The sequence below is a fragment of the Lepidothrix coronata genome, unplaced genomic scaffold (assembly GCF_001604755.1).
Source record: "Lepidothrix coronata isolate B3197 unplaced genomic scaffold, Lepidothrix_coronata-1.0 Scaffold311, whole genome shotgun sequence".
Classification (NCBI taxonomy): domain Eukaryota; kingdom Metazoa; phylum Chordata; class Aves; order Passeriformes; family Pipridae; genus Lepidothrix; species Lepidothrix coronata.
The window spans coordinates 334574-356431 of record NW_016690491.1 but is presented as its reverse complement, the minus strand read 5'-3'; the positions used below and the strand labels follow the sequence as shown (position 1 = coordinate 356431).

The 21858-nt window shown below is 35.8% G+C and overlaps 1 protein-coding gene across 2 annotated transcripts in view; it reads left to right on the top strand.

The window, feature by feature from the left end:
- LOC108508757 (monocarboxylate transporter 2-like) overlaps positions 1 to 21858 on the top strand; it is a 79467-nt gene that overhangs the window by 33838 nt on the left and 23771 nt on the right. For both annotated transcript variants that reach the window (XM_017837825.1, XM_017837826.1), the window contains exon 2: positions 9387 to 9630. In XM_017837825.1, coding sequence (XP_017693314.1) covers positions 9417 to 9630 — 214 coding nt within the window. In that variant the 5' untranslated portion in view covers positions 9387 to 9416. The remainder of the gene's footprint in view (positions 1 to 9386; positions 9631 to 21858) is intronic.

Sequence of the window (21858 nt, the reverse complement as noted above, 5' to 3'; positions counted from 1 at the left end):
GTAATAGTCAAGAGAGAGTTTTTGATCTCCCCATGTTCAATTTCTTACAATGGGTGGAGGAATACATGTCAGAATTTGATTAAACCATCTTGATCTTTAAAGTTGTTTTGTATATATATCAGCAGGTCATCTCATTAACACTTGGACAAAGTACATAGTAAGTTTGTAATTAAACATCCTCTTCCTTCCTATGGAAATCAAATGCAGTCATAACTTCTTCCTTCCCTCTATTTGTTTGTGCTAGAACATTGCCATTGCCTAAATTTTATTAGTTTTGGTACATACTTCAAATGAATTTTTTATCATCGTGTTCCAGATTGGGTAAATAAACATCATATGTGTACTTATTTTACGTAGCACAGTGTCATGATACTCAATTAGAGCTAAGTTGCCTCAAAGAGATACTGGGCTAACACATAGCTAATCTTTAGTCATCAAGAGATGACTAGTGTACCTCTGTAGTACTACACTGTCCTCTGTAAATGTATACCTTCCCATTTGTTTAGTGTCTCCTCAAAGTTATGGATTGTCAAATAGGAATAGACCTTCTTTTATGGTCTTTTACCAGCATAAATATCAACATGAGAAAGACTGCAAGTTGAGTGTTATAGACATAGCTGTCAACTTTAATGATAGGTGGTTAGAAATGTTACATTCCTTTGCACAGCTCTCAAGGTACCGTTAACATCTGATTTCTGCACTTAAGAAATGGCAAGTGCATGTTGAAGGATGGCCCCTGGTTGGACTCAAACATGAGCACTGTGTTACCATATCTGTCTGCCTGGAACTGGAGACAGTTGGAGAGAGGAGCAAACCTTGCTGCCATTTTTGCTTTTTCAGAGCCATGGATATCAGTGGTCATGAGATTAATCAAATGAAAATTAATGTCTCTAACTTGAGAAAATTCTCAGATATGTCTGTGATAAAAGTGTTGCCATTTTTAAAATTATTCCACTTTGTTTTATAAAGCTAACATTGATTCGGTTCTAAAAATGCTTTTATAAATGTATAAAAAATTTACATGTCTGCTAAATTCTGTTAAGTTGGATGAAGTTTTCTTTCTTTCTTTCTTTCTTTTTCTTTCTTTCTTTCTTTNCTTTTTCTTTCTTTCTTTCTTTCTTTCTTTCTTTCTTTCTTTCTTTCTTTCTTTCTTTCTTTCTTTCTTTCTTTCTTTCTAGCTCCTAACCTAGTATGTTTTAGTAATTCTAGAAGGATTTTTGGATTAATTTATTTTTTTGGCTATATTGTGCTTGGAATCAATGGCTCACATTTTAACTTTTACTGGCAGAAAGAGCTCACACATCAAGCCTTTAAAGGCACAGCTGAATCAGGTAGATTTTTCAGTTCAAATTATCTGTATGTTTTTAATTTTATTTCATACAAATAGATGGCTTACTTCTCTACTGTCACACAGTTTTTAAGATCTACATCGGTTGAATGGTGTCTTACTTATGACCTAGATCCTGGGGAGTTTTTAGACTGGATACCCACAATTGCAGAAACTGTTTTTTCCGAGATGTCATAGTCACCAAGTAATTTCTTTTAAAAGCTATTTACCTCAGTGTAATTTTTGGTAGCTCTGCCCTTTTCCTTTTTGCCTTTTTTATATAATTTTCTATATAGTACCTAAGCTAACTGTAGCTTTGCTAACAGATGATTTATAATTCATTACTTTACCAGTTCACACTTCTGAAAGACTATGTCATCAGAAGCGTTCCTAAGTTTTTCCATTTTATTAATAATATAGAAAAAAATTCTTAAACTAGTAACAGTTTCCAAACTGGCAGGAATAAATGAAATGTGAACCCTGTGTAAACTTTTGCCGTCTGGAGTTATTTTCCAGCCTTGGCCTGCCATATATTCCCTGTCATATGCTTTTAGGAACAGAATCCAGATCAGTTTACTTCCTATTACATAATCTAAGTTGTCACTGAGACTTAAGCATTAGTAACTATTTCCACCCATGGGAATCATGTGTTTGCACAAGAACAGAAGAAAAATATTTTTCCAGTATGTGTGAGATGGTGCTTCCAGGCCAGGATTTAGACAAGTGGTAGGACATATACAAAAAGTGCGCACTGGGCCATAATACCGGAGCAGAGAAGATAGCCAGGGGCTGGATTCTAATCTCAAGAGCCTATAGTAACTTTGATAAAGTTTACAGAATTCTTTTTTTTATAACATTTATTCAATGTGAATTTTAGAGAAGATGTTGAAGTAGTGGAAAGGTAAATATTATCAAAAATGGTTAAAAATTGGTCTATAAAGAGTTAAAATATGAATCATCTACAAGTTGTAAAGCTCGTAACTACCATAGTTAAATATGAGGGAGTAGTGCTAGAATTTAAAAGATGATACAAGTGGTTAGAAATTAATTAGTAAGTGGATCAATATTCTTGCAGTACAGAGAGCTAAGACTTTGACTTGTAGAGGATGTGTTTAGCTGAGCTTATTAAAATTAGTCCTTTAATAGCAGAACAAAGTTTTGATTTGGGTTTTTTTTAAAGACTGATTAGTTTGGTTGTTTATTTTTTTTCAGTTCTGCAGAATTTTTCATCAACTTCAATCAACTTATTGTTAAAACTGATTAATTCTTTAGACTGAATCACTGACATTCTCAATTTAGCCATCAACATTTAATTTCAGTGCACTTCAATTTGGGCAGAGTGCCAACCTCTTTGGGCTAGATATTGTATTGACTGTTTTTTTTGAAGTAATTAAAACAGAATTGCAATCACTTTGGTCAGAATTCATTTCACTTAACTGTAGTCATGTAGGTATTTTGTCATCCAGAGTAAGCCAGTCATTTAGGTTTCCCTTAAAATAGGTGAAAAAAGGTAATAACAGAAGACATGGTGAATGGAAGTCCAACTCATGACTGTGACTGTGAATACAGGTAATGGTTCCCTAGGAGAATGTGTGGCAGCACAACATATGAAGTTAAAAAAAAAAACAACAAAAAAACCAAAATCAAAACCCAAACCCAACAAAATCCCAACAAAAATCAAATTAATTATAAATGCTACACTAATATTAGTTTTGACATATTACATTTGTCATCTCACTACTGACTCAACAGTGCTCAAAATCTGATTTAAATGTTGTAACAATTCCAATATATTTTCAATATAATTTTTTCAGATGGGGGTTCCAGTATTGTAAAAGCCTCACTGACTGACTTAGTAATAGGTTTTGGCTTCAGCTTCTATTTAAACCATGATGAAGTAGTGCCTTAGTGCAAATGCAATTTTAATTACAATAACAGCATAATTTATATGTTTTTGCTATTTATAGGGCAATATCTTAACAGAGATCACTTTTGTGTCAGTAGTCCTATTTTGAGTCCTCAAACAGGAAGAAGGAATTACATGATGTGCCTTTATTCCAGTCTTGTTGATAAAAGTGAATTAGACGTTCCCGTATTCCCACAGCCATCAGGAGCTCACATCTGTAATCATCCTTGTTTAGCAAACAGTTTTTGCTTTTACATCTAATTATCTGCCCAGTTGATGGTGTTACTAAGAATCAGCCTACTAAAATGCCAGACGCTAAGAAGAAAGAAAGTTATTTGGATTGGTTATTTATTTTTGTGTTACAGCATATGCCTTTCCCTCCCTTCTGCTTCCCTCCACAGAGCCTGCCTCTACCAACCTCCTAGACAGTTGGAACAGTGATATAAATGTTTGCTTTGGATGTATGAGGGGCTCTTACTTTCCCACACTGTCTTCAAGAACTTGTGTTGTTACTGGTTCAGTGGGTTACAAAGTATATCGCAATACTGATTCTTATTCTTAACTGTAAATAACTCCATATTCCTTCATCTCCTCTTCAAGAAAAAAAAAGTTTAGTTTTTTTTCTCAATAAGATGTAGCTTTAGACTTAAAATACTTGTAGTAATATTTTTAATATTATTGGATATTGTGCTATTAAAGACTGAAGTGAAAAAGACTTTAAAATTAAATAAAGCAGGTGATTTTGTTGTTTTGGGGTTTAGCAAAACTTTTAGCAAAAATATAAAATACTAACATAATCCTCATAAATATATTTTAATATAATATACTATATATAATTTATGTTATTGTCACATAGAAGTCTGGAAAGCATTCATAGACATAATCCTTTGATTGAAACCTGCTGGAGAAACTTTATAAAACCCAGGATCTTTCTAAAATGCTAGGTACCCTAGGCACACTTTTAGCAGTTTTGGTGTATTTGTCCTGCAGGCTAGACCCTAGTGGAAACAAGGCAGTGAAGTCAAACTCTGAGTGTATCGTCTGCCTGGGTTTCATTCATCACATACCCCTTAATCTCTAAATAGAGACAAAATGGAGACTATTTTCCTCTTTCAGGAAAATTAGCCCATTCTTTAAGGCTAGGTACCAGAGCTCATTAGGAGCTACTTTGCCTTCAGATCTGAATAGTTAGAGCTAAAAGCAGAGAACAGGCTCTCTTGATACCTTGTAGTCAGAGTGTTTTTGCGTCCTCCCTCTCTCCAGGAAAAAAACCCAAACGAGTAAGAACAAAACCGTCTCACAAAACTAACAAGGTATGTTTTTCTTCAAAAACTGAATATTGTTTCCAAGATAATGAGAATAACTTGTAGGACTTGTTGAGGCAATACCATTGGATGAGATGATACCTGCTATTCTGCCATCTTGGAATTCATTAGAGTTGTTAATAAAAATAAGAAAATTGGAAATTTTGCAGCTTTTAAGCAAGGATCTTTTATAGGAGTATCATTCATATATAACTCATTATTTTACTGATGCTAAAGCAAATTAACTTATTTCAAACACAGCAGTGTAATTAACAATTGTTAAAGGTAAGTTGGAGCAGCAAACTATTCAAATGTGTAAAGCAAACGTTGTACCCTACCTGTGCTCCTAACTCTAGTATAAGCAGTACGATTAATCTGAATTTGCTACTTAATGAGATTCTAAAACACACATATACTTAAAAATTTTAGTCATAACTCACAGCTTATTTGGGCATTACTCCATATCCCAGCTCTGCCACTGATCTGGGACAGGACTTATGTTACTTAGCCTGTTGTTACATTTGTGTCCCATGTCTAAAAGTGGATGATACTACTCAGTCAGCCCACAGGGATGTTACATGACTGATATTGGTCAAAATTGCAAAGCTGTTTGTGGTTCTTGGCTTACTGTGTAGAACTGTGCACTGTGTGCAGTGCACTCAAGCCAAGTATTCCCACTATCCTACAGCAATTGGGGACAGATTTTTCACATGCCAGCTCTTTTACTTTGGGACAAATGGCTGCTGAGTCAAGTGGTGATGGGGCACATTCAGGACAAGGCAGACAAAATCCAAGCTGGAAAGCAAACAGTTACTCTAATATTGCAGAAAAACAAAACTAAATCTCCCAGTAAAATCAGAGTCTCTGTAAACAAGAGAGCAACATAACCCCTTCTTAGATGGGTCTTTGACAAGCTGTTTTATTGATACCTGATTCTGGCAGCTGGCAACTGCAGAATATTAATGAAGCATGGGTACAAGAGCAGTTTGAAAAGGTTGATTGTAACTAACTGAAGTCTACAGTGCATGATATCAAGGTACATTATTTGTCTGTAGCATTTGCTCTTAGTTTGTTTTGATCTTGTTGTTTGCTTGGTGCTTTTTTCCTTTTTTTTCTTTTCCACCTCATTTTCCTTCTTTTCCTTTCTCTTCCTTCCTTCCTCCCTCCTTCCCTCCCTTTCCCCTTCCCTCCCATTCTCGTTCTCTCTTTCATTCACTAGTTTTCATATGCCTAATTAAGTTCAAATATGCTGAAAACTACACAATGAAAATATTGAATATCAGATGTTTTAAAAGTGCCCTCTTGTCTCTCTCCTATTGTTTCTTAGTAGAAGCACGCAGGTCTTACTACAGTAAGCTATGTTCTTGTTCACTGCTTACGTAAATGGGATTTATACAGGGGAACTAGAAAGAGCTTAGGAGAAAATCCTTCTGCACAGTCTGACTCGGTATGTAAGGGCTGAGCAATCTCTGTGTATCTGACAGAGAGAAGGGAGATTGATGGCCTCGCTCAGGACACACTTCAGTCACTATTCCCCCGCTGCTTTTCTGGGCAGAGGGCAGGGAGCATTCCTCACCCACTGCTTGCCTATAAAGGCATAGGTATGAGCAGTGCTCGCTTGCTAGCTTTAAGCACATGATGGAATTCATATGACTGACTAAAAACAGTGGTGGTGACCCTCATTTACTCAAGTGCTGCTTTTTACTTTTTTTCTTTTGGTCTGGCACTATGTCCTTCACATTAACATCATCACACATGCTTGGTTTTATGATTTCTACCATATTTCTTTTTATTCTCCCCAGCTCATAATAAACTAAGAGTTCTGAAAAGGCATTTTGTTTGTCACTGCTTCATTCCTTCATTTTGTGCCTCTTCCTTTATTAACATTTTTATCCACTCATGTAAAATCCTGTTTTGATTTGGTTGGTGATGGATTTTGCACTTTTCTGAATACTACCTATACTACTCAAATCTTACTAGTTAGGCTTAGGTTAGAGCTAGGTATATTAATGGACTAGACTTCTTCAAGAAGGATTCAGTTTCAGGGATATTAAGTGCAGATTTTACAACAGAATATAGCTTTAGCTCCTGAGCAGGTATGGAATGTTTGAGATGCTGGATTTGATGTTTCTGACAAAATGAATACTTTTTTCCCTCTGGCTGCAAACATAATTTTTTTCCTGCTCACCTTTTATTAACCGGAGCTAAAATTAGCCAGGATGATCATAAAGGAATATCAGGGAAGCTATTATTAACTCTACTTTGTGAAATAAACAGGAGGTGTGAGATACAATGATCCAGGCTCTTCTTCGTGACAGCGTAATGCCCAGTGCAGGTTGGCAGGCAGGGCCATTTCAGTGGGCTTTGAAGCAGTTAGCCTCTAGGCTGAGGAACAGGAGCAGCCAATGCCCCTTTGCTTGACTCCTTAATGCCTTCTTAATTTACTGTGAAGCATCTGAAGGGAGGAAAGCACTGAACTGTCAGAGCCTGTTCTTATGCCCCTTAGGGCATAATGAACCAACCAAAGCATCGATTCATTAGTGACATTCAGGACCCTCCAACATTTTTCTGACTAATATGGTGGCTGTGATTTTTCAAAGTGGTTGTATATTATTTTTAGGAGAAGGAGTGCTTCCTTAATAAATTGATAAATCCTTTCCATTTTTGTGAAGAGCAATGTGTTGATGTTGTGTGCCATTACAAAAATTTGTAATAGCAATAGAAGTGTTGACATCTGAATAGTAAATATGAAAACAAATATGCTCAAGCCTTTGAAGTGTAGAAAACAATTGTTGAACTTTTTTTCATGAAATAACCAAAAGTTTTCTCAGATGAGCAGAACAACTGCTTTCTGGGATAGATAGCAGTCTTGTTGTTTACTGTCACTTAAAAACAGTTCTGCTTTTCATGCCAGTTTGAGGTTTGTGCTTTTTAATGCAATCGATCATTATTATGTGTGCTCTAAATTATAGTAGGCTTTCTGAGATACTCTTCCTTCTTGTGTCCTGATTAGCAAAAACAAACTAGTGTTTAACTGCTTTGCCGAAGTTAAGTCTTAGCAACCAGAATTGTTTCTACTTGTCCAGCTTTTCCTGGTGGCAGGCCTGGGTTTTCCTCTCTGATGTATGTTGGTGAACTAATATTAAGCTGTAACTAGGATAAGCAGAAACAGAGGTTCTTTCTGGACAAGCGCATAAAAAGATTTATATGTTCTGTGTACAGAGAAATAGATACCTATTGCTGTCAGCAGCAAATCTCAGTTATATGGTACAGAAGTCAAACTACCCGGGCTTTTTTTATCTTTCATAAAAGCCAGATGTTTTAGTCCTTGATTTAGCTTTCCCCAAAAGGTTTGCCAGCTACATCAGATTGTAGCTGATATCTACAGTCGCTTAAGTAAAGTGGAGAATCAGAAGTACACTGGGTTTCTATCACCTAGTGATAGGTAATCTTAAAAGCAACACTTTGCTTGTTTTGTGGCATATACTACATGGCATTTAGCCTGAAATACTCCAGGCACTATCCCAAGAGATTAATATAAGCTGACGCAGTTAGTTTTTCAGTTTTTGTTAAGGTAATCATATCACTCCCACTGCTAATGCAGTTTACTGCGAGAAATTGGAATATGCTGTAAGTGGCACAGAGGAAATCACGTAGAGACTTACTGATAATCATAAGCATAACAGCAACTTAAACACTGTTATCATCCACAGCTTTCGATACTGGTACAGCAGGAGACCAGTGAAGAATAATAAATTGTCTAAATGCCTGAGAAAGAAACAGAGAGGAAGGAGGAATTTGCAGTTCATACTGTCTGTGTAGGCTGGATTACACAGAAGAAAACACAGTGTACTCCAGGACTGTGTTTAATAATAAAGAGATTTGATAGTGGAAAAATCTCAGAATTAAAAAATGGATTATCACTGCTACATGTTTTCTAAACATATTTGCTAAAGGAAATGCAGAATGTAGAAAACTTAAGGTTTTAGATATGAAGATGACATTAATAGGGTGACATTTATTTCAGGCCTTATGAGTTTTATGTGGATTACCTATGATTTCTTGAGCTGCCTGAATGCATTGGCTACACGTCTCAGAACCTCTATAAGATATGGCTCTGTTGGCATCTCTATGGTCAATTCTAAGTTAGAGAATAGCTGTGGAAAGCTTGTGAGGTTTATTAGGGAAAGGTTTCCTGATGTCTTCTGCCATGTGGAAACAGCAAAATTAACTCCATCAAACTCCACTTTGATCCTGCAAATAATATCAACATAACTAATATGAAGATGAAAATCTTGAAAAACAGAAGTACAAAATGGAATTTTAATATTTTATATTTACTTATGGGTACACAGGGAATTTTAAATCTCTGCTTAGAACTTGCTGTTCAGTTGTTTGCAATTCGTTCCTTTCTGCTGTTGCTGATGATTTTGCTGTGGTACCAATAAATCTTGCTAACACAATGGCATTTAGTTATAATTTAATGTAACTTTTTTCCATTGTTTCCCATCCATACTGTAGATGGTAGAACTATGTAAATTAACCCACACAAACTTATCACTTTCCAATAAGTGGATAATTGCAAATGCAACTTTAGTGACTGAGATCAGTGATTTGTAACAGTTGCCACATGTTGAATAGGCTATTGGAAATATTCTTGCCAAAAGCCTTTTTGCAGAACAGGTTTTGCTTCTAAAAACAGGTACTTGCATTCTGTGATTCCATGAAAGCTGGAAATTGGTCTTTGCTCTGAGGACTCATTATAATCCCTGCAGATGATGATTGAATACTATAGTTTGATAAGGAAAAGAGGGAAAACTAACCCCCTGTTTCTTTTCTTTTTTTCCAGCCTAGTTGGCGAAGAGATAGAGACCAAAAAATGCCACCAGCAACAGGAGCGCCAGATTACCCGCCTCCTGATGGAGGCTGGGGATGGGTTGTGGTCTTTGGGGCTTTTATTTCCATTGGATTTTCCTATGCATTCCCCAAAGCCATCACGGTGTTCTTCAAAGAAATACAAGAAATCTTCCACACATCTTATAGTGAGATAGCTTGGATATCATCGATAATGTTGGCTGTCATGTATGCAGGAGGTAAGAGATTTGTGAAATTTGTAAATACCATTGTTTGTTTGGGGGTTTTTTGTATGCTCTTAAAGTGTTTTTTCCTCTTAGGGCCTTTTCTTTGATCCTCTACCTAACTCTATTTTGCAATTTTTTCCTAAATTCACAATTTCTGAGAGAATCATTTTTCCAACAAATCAATGCCCAAGTAACTTCATCTGGGTCTGGGGGTACATTTAATCAGTTTTCACTGCCTTAGTGAGATCTCTCAGTATATCTGATGATGGAGCTTAATCATAGAAATTTATTTTTATGGGGTTCATTATTCAGGCACAGGTATTCCTATGTAGTCAGGGATTTTACATCTTGTCCTTATTTGTCCTAAAATCCTACTTTCCACTTAGGCCAAGAGTGATGTGTTAAACAAGCCATCTCTATGACAGCTAAGATGCAGACAATCTTATTTTTGGGACTGAACATAAATTCGCTGATATCTTTTTTATTGTGAATAAGCAAATAAAGAACAAGACAGATTAAAAAGAATTTTAAAGTATAAAGCTATGTTTAAGAACTGTCAAACCTGCTTTGACAGGTTTTGTGTCTATCAGCCCCAAAGACTAACTTGTTAAATTCTGCTTGGTTTCTGCATTTTTTCAGAATTTTTTTCTTTTTTAAGTATTATTGAGAGCTGGCTGCTGCTTAGGGAAAACACTTATTCGGGCAGTCCAGAGGTCTGAATAACAGATTAATTCAGGCAATAGATCTGGCATTTCCCTTTCTTTTGATGTTATAAGGTAACCAACTGAAACATCTCAGACTATTTGCAATGATGGAGCAATTAAATGCATAGATTTATAAATGTGTGTCTATGTATAAATCTATATACATAGAAACTGAAAACATTGTCCCAATAGCATATTGAGATTGAAACTCTTTAATCACTGAAGAGCATACTCCAGTATGTTTCAGAACTGATATCTGTGTAACAGCAAAGTATTATCAGGTCCTACAAATGGTCTGTTGAAGGGTGCATGAAGCCTCATAGCATGGTAATTTTTATCACTGTTTTCAGCCTACCTAAGTTTTGACACATGAATGGCCCCAACTCATTTAGCAGTCAGGGAAGGGAGGAGCGTTCCTACAGAGAGGAATTCAGGCTACCTGAGTTGCTCTCTCTAAGTACCTCTTTTTCCCCTCTAACTATAATAGTGAAGCTGAAGCCAGCGTAGCATTAGCTTAAGCACCTCAGGTAAGTATTTTGCAGTTGATGGGATGGAAAAATGGATCTTTTCTCAAATGCTGGCAGTCANACATCTTGACAAGAGGAATCAATATCAACAAAAGCTTCCTGTTCAGATATTTTGATCTATTTTTATTCATATACTAGTAGAGAATCATAAGTTATTCATATACTAGTAGAGAAATATAAAGGATTTTATAGGACTGGCAACAATAGGCAAGTGATTCACCAGGTGAAGAAGTAACTCAGTACAAATAAGACTGAAGTAAGAGACCAGGTATGTCCCATCACATTCAGGTCCCCTTTAATGTATCTGTTTCTTAAGAGCACATCAGCACGTGCACTGTAGACTGTAACTTGTAGCTGTGGAGGCCCCTGAACAAGTGCTGAACCCATCTGGAACATGGGAAAAACAAGTGTTGAAAGGCTGGAGTTTTTTTCTTCTTTTGCTATGCTGTGACTTGCTGACCTGGGCTCTTTTAATCATGTGAAGCAGGTTTGCTTTACAGCGCAGGTGCTGTTTTGTTATGTTCTTTGAATAGCATTTAATTTATGCTGTTTCTGTCGGGTCGAAGTTCACCCAGGTTTTATTAACAGTACAGATGCAAATCTCAGGACATTTAGCTGGGGTCATTTTTATCTGTGAGTTTCAATGTGCACAACTTTTTATATAAAATACAAAGGATTTAGTACTCCTGCCTTTTTTTTTAATACTTCTTTTACTGTTCTGAGTACCAGCATACTAACTTCATCTCTACATCGACATTAAAAATTACAAAATTATTTGCTATTCATTCTGATAACACCTACCCCAGTCACTATGAAGATTATCAGCACAGGAACAGTAGGCAAAGTTGTTTGGACATCTAGTTACAGACTCGTGATTTTAAAATGCTGAGAATGACGACCCTGCCTGATATAAACACTCTTTGAAGCCATACCTTCTCTAGGACTACTTCCTAAAAAATAGGCCATTTAGACAATCACTGGCAGAATATGAAATAGCTATCAGGAAAAACATTTCTGAAGGAAGTCACTTCATTGTTTTTATTGTCTGAAAGTGGTTTGATTCTTCCTTCATATTTGATGTGCTGCAACGTGAAATACTTGTTCAGGCCATGAGTACAAGGTATATTGTTTACTGTGAAGTGTGATACGTACATCTGCAATGAACACTGTTCATCAAACTACTAATTAAGGTAACCTGAAAACATCTAAGATCTGCCATCCTCATTAGAGCTTAGCATTCAACCTATTAATCACCCCATTGGGGTCAGTGAATAAGTTAGAGTCTGTGCAGACACTTTTTGCTTTAGAGGCTGCAGCCTCTTGCAGTAATTAGCTGGCATCTGTGTTTCAGCAACAAAATGTTAACTTACCTTTCGATGCCTGGGAAAAAAAAAAAAGAAACCAATAAAAGGCATCCAGTAAGGAGCTAAAAGAATGTTAATTATGTTTATCACTTACTTCATGCTTAGAATAAATGGCATTAAATTATAGCAGACCATCTGGCAATCCATATGGTCTCCTGCAGTTCTGGTTAATTCCAGCAAATAGGTCAAGCACAGCATTCACCCTGTTAGGAAAGCACTAGGCAGAGGTGACAATTCTGATAGATCAAATTGATATGAAACTCCTTTTCCCTCTCAGTCTGGCACAATATGCACCTACATCCTGGTTTTTGTTGTGTTTTGAGGGGTTGGTTTGTTTGTTTTCTTAAAGCTCTCTCTTCCTCCTTCCCCCACCCCTCAAACCCATCTCCTGAATCTTTTTTAGAGTTTACTAAAAAGCCATCCCAAAAAGCAAGATGTGATATGATCAAGGTTACAAGCCTCAAGGTTGCACATCCTCTACTGTTCAGCCCGTGCTTGATAAAAGCATCCTCTGGAGAAGAGCAGTAGTTCAGTCTCCATGGTAACTCCTTCTTCTGCCTCTCTTGAGCAGAGACTGTCAATTGCATTAAATTAAGGGTGATGGTTTTGTGATGGATTCCTACACCCAAGGGACTGAGATTGAGACCACCAGACTTTTGTTACTGGAGGACAGAAGCTGGGATAAAATGGAATTAGTTATACTGACAGGAGAGGCTGTATTTCTGTATGTGTGCAAGCACATACGTTTATAAAATGCATGTCCACGTATGTATTCACATATATATGAACTATATATGTATCCATATACTTATAGAGCCATATTTCTGCTCTAACACATGCAAACATCAAGGAACTAAAGAAAAAGATAAACACATTTGACCTCAAATTTTCTTAGTTCATTCTTCTCTTTTTCAAAACTTTACCTCTCACTTTGTGCAGCATTAACAGCCAAAGGTGATTAGGGAGCCCCTTATCAGAGCTCTATCTGTTTCCAGTAAAATGTTTTCATTGTTTTCAGTGTGGATTTGATGGGAGCCATAGTGGCAGCTATGAAAACCATGTGACAAGTCTGGTGATTTCAGACAGAGCTGACCTTGAGTTTTAGATTTCCTCAGGGAAAAAGCAGTTTGTTTACTCACTAGGCTTTAACTCTTTTTCTGTCATTTTTTCAAGGACAATTTCCAAGGACAACTCCCAAGTTTGGGGGTTTTGTTTCTTTTGTTTGGTTGTGGTTTTTTCCCCAAAACGAACTTTCTGGGTACGACACTGGGTTAAGATCAGCTTGAGAGCTGATAAATTCTTCAAGCCATACTCAGCTGTGAAATGTGGGACAGTTTTGCTGGTCTAAAGTTCAGAAAACAAAAAAGATTCATTTAAATTCTGGATGATATTTCTAAGTAAATAATTTAAAAAGCAGCTTTAGACCCCTTTTGAAGAAAGATGCTAAGTGTATGTAGTAGGCATTACAATTTTTCAAAACACATTTATAATTAAAAATTGAATCATTTATTCTCTTTTTCTTTCTTCTGTATTGCTTAAGTTACTCAAGTTTGAAGTTAAGTATTTCCAAGTAGTAGCAAACCCTTAAAGGATTTTTTCATGTGACAGCACGAAAGCAACCTATAGACAAGTCCTCATTTTGACTTTGTCAAATGTTAATTTGGAAAATAACATATCATATGGTATGTTCAAAATATTTGTGATTTTATCTCAGTGGGTGTTTTGGTGATATTGCTGCGAAGATGAAATGGTGCGCACAGTGGAGATGACAGTTGTGAAATCCATGTAACACAAACAACAGATGGTTATGGATTTTTACTTTTGGACAGGACCTGGTTTCCTACACTTTTCTTCCTCCCTGGTAACGTTTTCTAATTTTGGTTTTACAAATACTGGCAAGAGGAATTCAGTGGCCATGGATAAGGAGATTGAGAAGCTTTCTTGAATCAACTTATCTCCTTTGTTGTCAGGCAAATGTTTTTCCCCATCAGAATATGCAAAGTGTTGAATTTTAATAACCTCCTTTAGAGTGTCCTTGAAAGCAGAACTTACCAACTTTCTGAATGCCTCATGGGTATAAGGGAATACTTCACATTTAGTCTAAAATATATGTAAAACATTGATGTCAAGTTAATTTCAGACTCACAGATAAAGAAAAAGGAGTCATAATGAGGTTTCACAAGAATAGAGCATTTTGAAACTTATTAGCAAATGGAGATGTACCAAGACTAACAAAAATATTATAAATTTATATTAGTTCAGTTTTTAAAAAATAAGATCTGAATGCTAAAGCCTCTGAAGGGTAATACAGACAGGTCTTATATTTCTTGAAAGGCTTTGAGTTTCAGTAAAACTGGACCTTGTAGGGCAGTGTTCTGCAGTAGCAATGGCTGTTTTAAACAGATGCCTTCCTGGATGTTTAGAAAACACTCTCTAAAATGATCAGGGTAAGAAAAAGGAAAAAAAAAAGAAAAAGATCTGTTGTAGATGGTTTTAAACATTTTTTTCAAGCAGATTTGTTATCCTACGTACAGACACAAGCTGTTTTTTCAGTCTACGACTTGTTACATTTGACTGAACAGATAAGATCTAATTGCTAAATATCCAGTGCCTTTTGGGGATCCAATTTTGTCAAGTTTTCATGAAACACAGGTTTTGCTGGAATCTACTGAGACATACTCAGGAAGCCAGTCTCAAAGTTAAAGACATGTTTACACTGAGAGAAATAAGGGGTTTTTTGTCTTTCATTGTATGCTTATGTTAATTTTGAGTAATTGTCAGAAAGATGTTATATGACATAGAGTTCCCACTGTGCTTCTACCAACCTCTTTTGGTATTCCAACCATAGGTTATTAGTAATGGTTTGATGCATATAATGACTTGGGGGACGTGGTTTAGTGGTGAACACAGTGGTGCTTAGTTAGTGGTTGTATTCGATGATCTTAGAGGTCTTTTCCAACCTTAACGATTCTATGATTCTATGATTCTATAGAAATATTTAATTAACTTGAGCTCTTTACTAAAACAGGTCTCATTTACAACAAGTAGGCAATGTGGATTACATAATAAACAATAATTAATCACTCTTTTCCTTTGTAAGGCTTTGTATTTGTCTTGATCTTAATTTGGTTTTATAGCCAGGAATTTCTGTAAGTAACCAATTTTGACAGATTTTTTTATTTGCAAAAATTATTCTTCTTTATCGCACTCTGAGTTTCAAGTAATAGGTCAAAGTCTAACAATAATAAATAGTGTGCATCTAAGGGGCTGAAACTTTCGGTTTGTTTAAGAAAGGTATCAAGGGACAAACTTACGCCTTTGATATGTTCATTGGGCTTGTAAAACTTAGACGAAAGAATGCTTATTTTGTGTGTACTACTAATGTTGGATGAGTTCCCATATAGTTTTCCACTGGATCATACAATGATTGTGTTCATAATGTGTGTCGGGCAATTCAAAGGTAATGAAACAATAGTGCAGTGCAACTGGGAATCATGAGATATTTAAGTAGATACCAGAGAAGAACTGTGGGGAAGGAAAAGTCTGTGTATACCATTGTAGTCACCCAGCACTTCAAATGAAATAATAAACCCAGCATTTTACAAAGAACTTATTATAGAATTTCAGTGGTCCATTGTTTTGGAATGTCTAAGAACTATTCCCTTGTTTATTTTGAAGGGTATATTCAAGGGAAACAAAGCTGTACTGATATGTTTAGAAGGTATTCTAAGCCAGTATCAAATGGCAACAGCTGAGACTTACTGTGATTCATAAAGATACGTAGTTCTGTAGTCATTAACAGAGGTAAGTGGGACAGGGACTTAGTGACAGGTTTATGCTGATGGCAGAGGAACAACAGAAATCAAAGAATTAGGTGGCTTTAGAAAGTCTTTTATGATTATGTTAAACATTCTTTTAACTGATTAACTGATTTTGAAGATTTTTACAGAGATCAAATGACATGTATTTCAATGTATATACCATATGAAGAGTTTTTGAAGAGTCAGAACCTTTTCATCTAAGAGTGTAATTCTGTTAAGATTCTGCATTGTCAAAGAGCACAGACAAATGCGGCTTTACTAGCTAATATATGTTTTGGTGGTGCATACAAGCAAAAGAAAAACTTAACTTTCTTTTCCACAAATTTTGGTATGTGTTTTTTTCATTGTCAAGAAACAGTTAAGTATTTTCACTGCAGTTCTACCTGGTTTTTGTTTGGGTGAATATCTACTATGACTAGACATCCAAATGAAAGAATGTGATTAAAACAGGAGATTGTACTGTGAAATAAGACATTGATTTCCTCATACAGTTCAAACACTTCTTGTAACACGTTCCCACCGATGACAGGAACTTGTGCCCTGTTTGCTTTTCTATGTGTAATGCTTTGAAACAGTTGCCATTAAGTGCTTTAACTTTTAGAAAACTTTGAAGGAATTAGTGGTATTACTACAGCTTTTTAGCAATAGTAGCTGGAGATTATATGAAGAGGATTTATGTGTTTAGTCTTCCTCAGCATAAGCACCTACATCTGATTCAGTTGTCTAGACATCTTCTGTTGTCAGTCAGTAAAAATGGGAATTTCTAATTCATCCCTTCCTAAGTTAAATGTCCAAAACAGATCAAATGAATCATGTTTGAAAGACTTCTCTGTCTTTCGAGTGCTAAAGGAATCCAGAGGAAAAGTTCTAATGTCCATTTTGCACACATCTGAGATGATGACACCTTACATGATTGTTGCCCTATACTAATACATTATATTTTGCTACCTAGAGACCTTAAAATATAAGAATGTTCTTGTTAGAGACATGCACCCATGGTTAGTGATTTTCAGCTTGTTATGTCTTTAAACTTCTTCTTGCATGTTGCATGGGTTATAATTCTCCCATGTTTCAGTGACACTGACTCAGTTGTGCTACTTTTAATACTATTAAAAATATTTGGTTATTTTAAGATTACTTTTTAGCTAGTAAATCTTCTCTCATCTTGAAATGACTTTCCTCATACTCACAATTCCTTTTCTTCTTTCACCAGCTAAGAAAAAAACACAACTGGGAGAATAACTGGTTTGTCTAATAGCTGGCCAGGTTTACATTCATTTGTAACTGATTTTAAGCTGATAGAAATCTATGGATCTGTTGTATTTTCTTCTATTCTGTCAATGATTTGAAAGTTGAATATAGTTCCATCTCTTTTATAATAAGATCCCCAAATACTTCTCTATCAGTACAAGCTTGCAGCACCAATTTTGTCATGATACAAACCTTACTCACTGCTCTCCTATGGAGGAATCCTTTCCTTTTCCTGGAACAGAACTTACTTGACTGAAATTTTTAGTTCTTTTGAAAGGATGAGCTTTTCTGTCCTACACATGTTGCTTCCAGATTTACAGGACTTCTGCAACGGCTTTCCAGATAGGACTGGGACAAGAGAAGGCAGCAGCTGTCCTATTTGGCCTTTCTTAGAAGGAGGAGTAATCTTAGGTCCTTGGAAGAAAAATTTCACTCAGAAAAGCTTCCAGAGGAGTTCTTTTCTAAATTGCTTGAATTATTGTCATATACTCAAATGGCAGAATTAATCCCCCCTTATTGTGGCATTTCTAAGCTTTAAGTGTGTTTAATTAAATTGCTGAATATGCTGTTAGTTGCCTCATCAGAATAGTTGTAATTTCCAGAACAGCAAGTAAATAAAGTGCAAGTGGTTTTACTTCTGGACTGTCTTTTCAGGAACTATTCAGTCCATAAGAAACCAAAACTCCATATCTGTTACCATGAAACATTTAATTAAGGAACTTAAGGTTTTAAAACAGGAGAGAATGAACATTTTCACTGATGATGTTATGCTCTTATCAGAGACTTGTAAAATAACTGCCTGGGACTGCATTCCAAGTATGGGCACTGGTGCTAATCCTGCAATAAATGCTTAATTTTGAATACCTTAGTGATCTTATAAGGTTTAAAATTAAATTAAAATTTTTCCCTTACCTAAAGTCAACATATAAACATTTATATATTTATGCAAATATGTTTATTCTTAGGTGTTTGTAACGTCAAGATCTCTTGACAGTGTACTTTCAATGACTTAAGTGCTCCCAGAGGCACTCATTAAAATCTCGCTTTTATTTATATTCACCTTAAAAAGACATGATCCATAAATGATTCATGTATTTTTCCCAAAATATAAAAAAAAATCGGATACGAGCTTTGAAGATTTACAACAGTTAAGCAAAACTAATGGTATTCAATTTACTGAAGTACTCATTTGATTAAACTTTTGACTTCTTTGTTAGTAAGCTTATCTCTGCTTCATAAACAGAAAATAAAAATCTAAGGACACGGTACAATTTGACCTTAAATATGAGTTCCCTAACTTCAATTTTAATTTATTGGATTCCATGGAGTCTCAGTGCCCCAAAGTGCACTGAGGAGTGGAGAATCAGGCACTGTGACTGTAAGGATTGTTCTGATTTTTCATTGAAGCAGCAGACTCTGTAATGAAACACTTTCAGGTGTGACCTGAAATTGTATGATTCTCACATGAGAAGAGAATATAATCAATATTAGAGGTGGTTGTAAGAGGCTTGTGGCTCCTTACATGAATAATCACATTGGCTTAACACGTTTTTATTGTCATAGAAAGGTATAGCAAATCTAAAAAAAGACACAACAAAACCAAACCAGAAACCACTGTCTTCTGTGGACTAGACTTGCAGAAGGACTACACCTCCTAGAATGTGATGTGGCAATTCATCTCAGAATAAGGTTCAGCGTGTGTTAGGTGACTGCATTTACAATAATGAACAACACAGTCCAGCAAAATACTATAGTAAGAAACTGTAGAGCTGCAATTTTTCCAGGATGCTTTGGTTACGAAATGCAATATGGTACCTAATAGCCTTAAACAAAATGTTTGTAAATATTTGGGAAAGCTAAGAGGAAGAATTAGTTTATGGTAATGCCACATAGTTATATTTCTAATTTGTTTATTTGTATGGCAGAAGATGTTTGAGATATTCCAGAGTGGTTTTTTTGAAGAGTTTTAATTTAACTGAAAATTCTGAGACTTGAAATTTTTATTTCAGCTTGGGAATAAAACCCACAAAAGTGGTTCATGCAATGCTAGTTCTAATGTTCTGTATTGTTCCTTAAAAATCAAATAGCATGTCACATAATACATATGGGAGTAGTTCTCTTGTCTTTCACACAGCACCATAGTTTATACCTGTGCAAAAAGTGTGCAAGGTAACATTTGCCATTGTGATTTAGAAGCACTTTATATTTACTTACTCAAATGTAAACAGTAGCCTGAGAGCAAAGCACTTGACCCTATGCTCAGAGAAACAGAGCTGATGTGGCAAATGGAATTAAGACAAGAACAAATTTGTATCATGGAATTTCTTCCAGACTATTTCACTTGATGTTACAAAAAATTTACCTGACAAGGTATTCAGATATACATATTGCCTAGATCAGTCAAAGTTCTAACCAATTGCTTTCCAGTAAGATGTATTATCACTTACTAAAGAAACATAGGTCTTCCTGTAGGAAGAAAGTAATCCTTTCCTCAGTAAACCTAAGTAATATTCTCCTCACAGGCACAGATTTTAAATCCTTGCAGAAGCAGGTATGTTTCACTGGATTATTTTAATATGTTCTTGCTGAAGAATGTCAACGTAATTCTTCAGATGAAAGGTGGCTTTAGGAATGCATGATATTTAGGCACAATCTGTAATACAAATAATGAGAAGCCTATATTTTAATGGGCACTAATTTATTATTGTGAATTTATGATGCATCACAATCATTAGAAGGAACCTGCTTGACATTACTAGGTGGAGATTAAGGTTTTTGCCAGTGGCAGAAACACCACGAAGGTAAACCTGCTTTTTAACACAACAGGTAAAAACCCCCACCTTGTTCAAAAACCACACAAATACTATCTTCAAGCAAAAAGATGGAACTAGGTTACCAAGCCACTTCATGTTGCTTTTTGCAGGAGAGCTCAAATATTCCTTGTTCATGCAAGCAGACCTGATCTAGACTTCCTACACCCCTACATTTTCAGAAGATCTTGTCTACGGAGGTGTATCCTCTGCTGGTGCAAGGGAGAGGACTGTGTAGAGAACAGGATAAACATTGTTTCCTCTCTAGTCCAGGCGAAACACAAAGGCCATAAAGACCTTTTCCCAAATCCTTCATAATATATTTCTTTTCCACTGCTTAAGTCCCAGGCTTCTTATACTAATTTTTCATGACTCTTTCACTCCTCACTGGGTCATAATTTATGATAATTTTTGTTGAGTCCACAGAATAAATGCCATGTGACTCTACATAGAGAATATCTGAAAATGTGAAAGACTTGTCAAGTAAAGCTCTTTCTATTGTAGATGGAAATCTAAAAATGACAGTTCAATGGCAAATTCAACTCTGATGACAAAAAAGTATGTGAGTTGGATATGGGAACAGGCAAAGATAAACTGGCATCTACTCTGATATATAGATTAAAAAAGGGTACCTGATTTCTCTTTCAATTTGATTGGATAGAGTTATTCAGAGACATGAATTTTGCTGTATAAGGCTAGGGAGAAGCAAGGAAAATATAATGAGGAGAGAAGAGATTAGAGATCGCTCTTAAATTATTGATTAATCAGTAAATATTTTCCTGAATATTATTGTTTTTAAAAAGCAGTTAAATGTGGGTTGTCTTAAGTAAGTTGGAAAGTCATAGACTCAGAGTCATAGAGCGGTTTGGGTTAGAAGGGACCTTAAAGGTCATTCTTTTAGTTCCAACACCCTGAGAGAGGAAGGGACACCTTCCACTACACCAGGTTGCTCAAAGCCCCTAACCTGGCCTTGAACACTTCTGGGGATGGGGCATCTGTTTCTCTGGGCAACCTGTGCCAGTGTCTCACCATCTTCACAGGGAAGATTTTCTTCCTAATATCTAATCTAAACCTACTCTCTTTCAGTGTGAAACCATTAGCCCTTGTTGTACAACTACATGCCCTTGTAAAAAGTCTGTTTCCATCTTTCATGTAGGCTCCCTTCAGGTACTGAAAGGTCACCCTGGAGCCTTCTCTTCTCCAGGCTGAAAAATGCCAACTCTCTCAGCCTTTCCTGATAGAGAAAAAGTTCCATCCCTCTAATCATCTTCATGGCCCTGATGTTATACTCTGAACTTGTGAGACACTTTCAGAATTTGTACATTTTCACGAAGTTGTCCCCAAAGTTTCCGCTTCTTTAAGGGTGTAACAAAGGCTACTGCTTTAGGCACAGTTACAATAAAAAAATGCAGTGAAAAATGGAAAGTGTAACGTAAGTCTTGTTACTATTTTTGATCAAGAGTATAATATTTTGATAATTTTGGGCTGTTCACTATTCTAGTTTTGACATTTTCTTCATGTTTCTAGCCATTTAACAGTTTATATTGCTTTTAGTCTTTTTGACCTAGAAGACAATGTTACTTTACATATTGTTCTATAATTTAACAGATTTTTCTCAATATAAATACATCCTATTTTTTAACTTATCTGAAAACAGGAAAAAAGCCCACAAATGAACTTCCACAAAGATTCTCAGTTATAGTTGAAAACTAAATGTAGTTTGGAAAATGCTGGGAAAAGGCAAATTCTGTGTCTGGTATTAT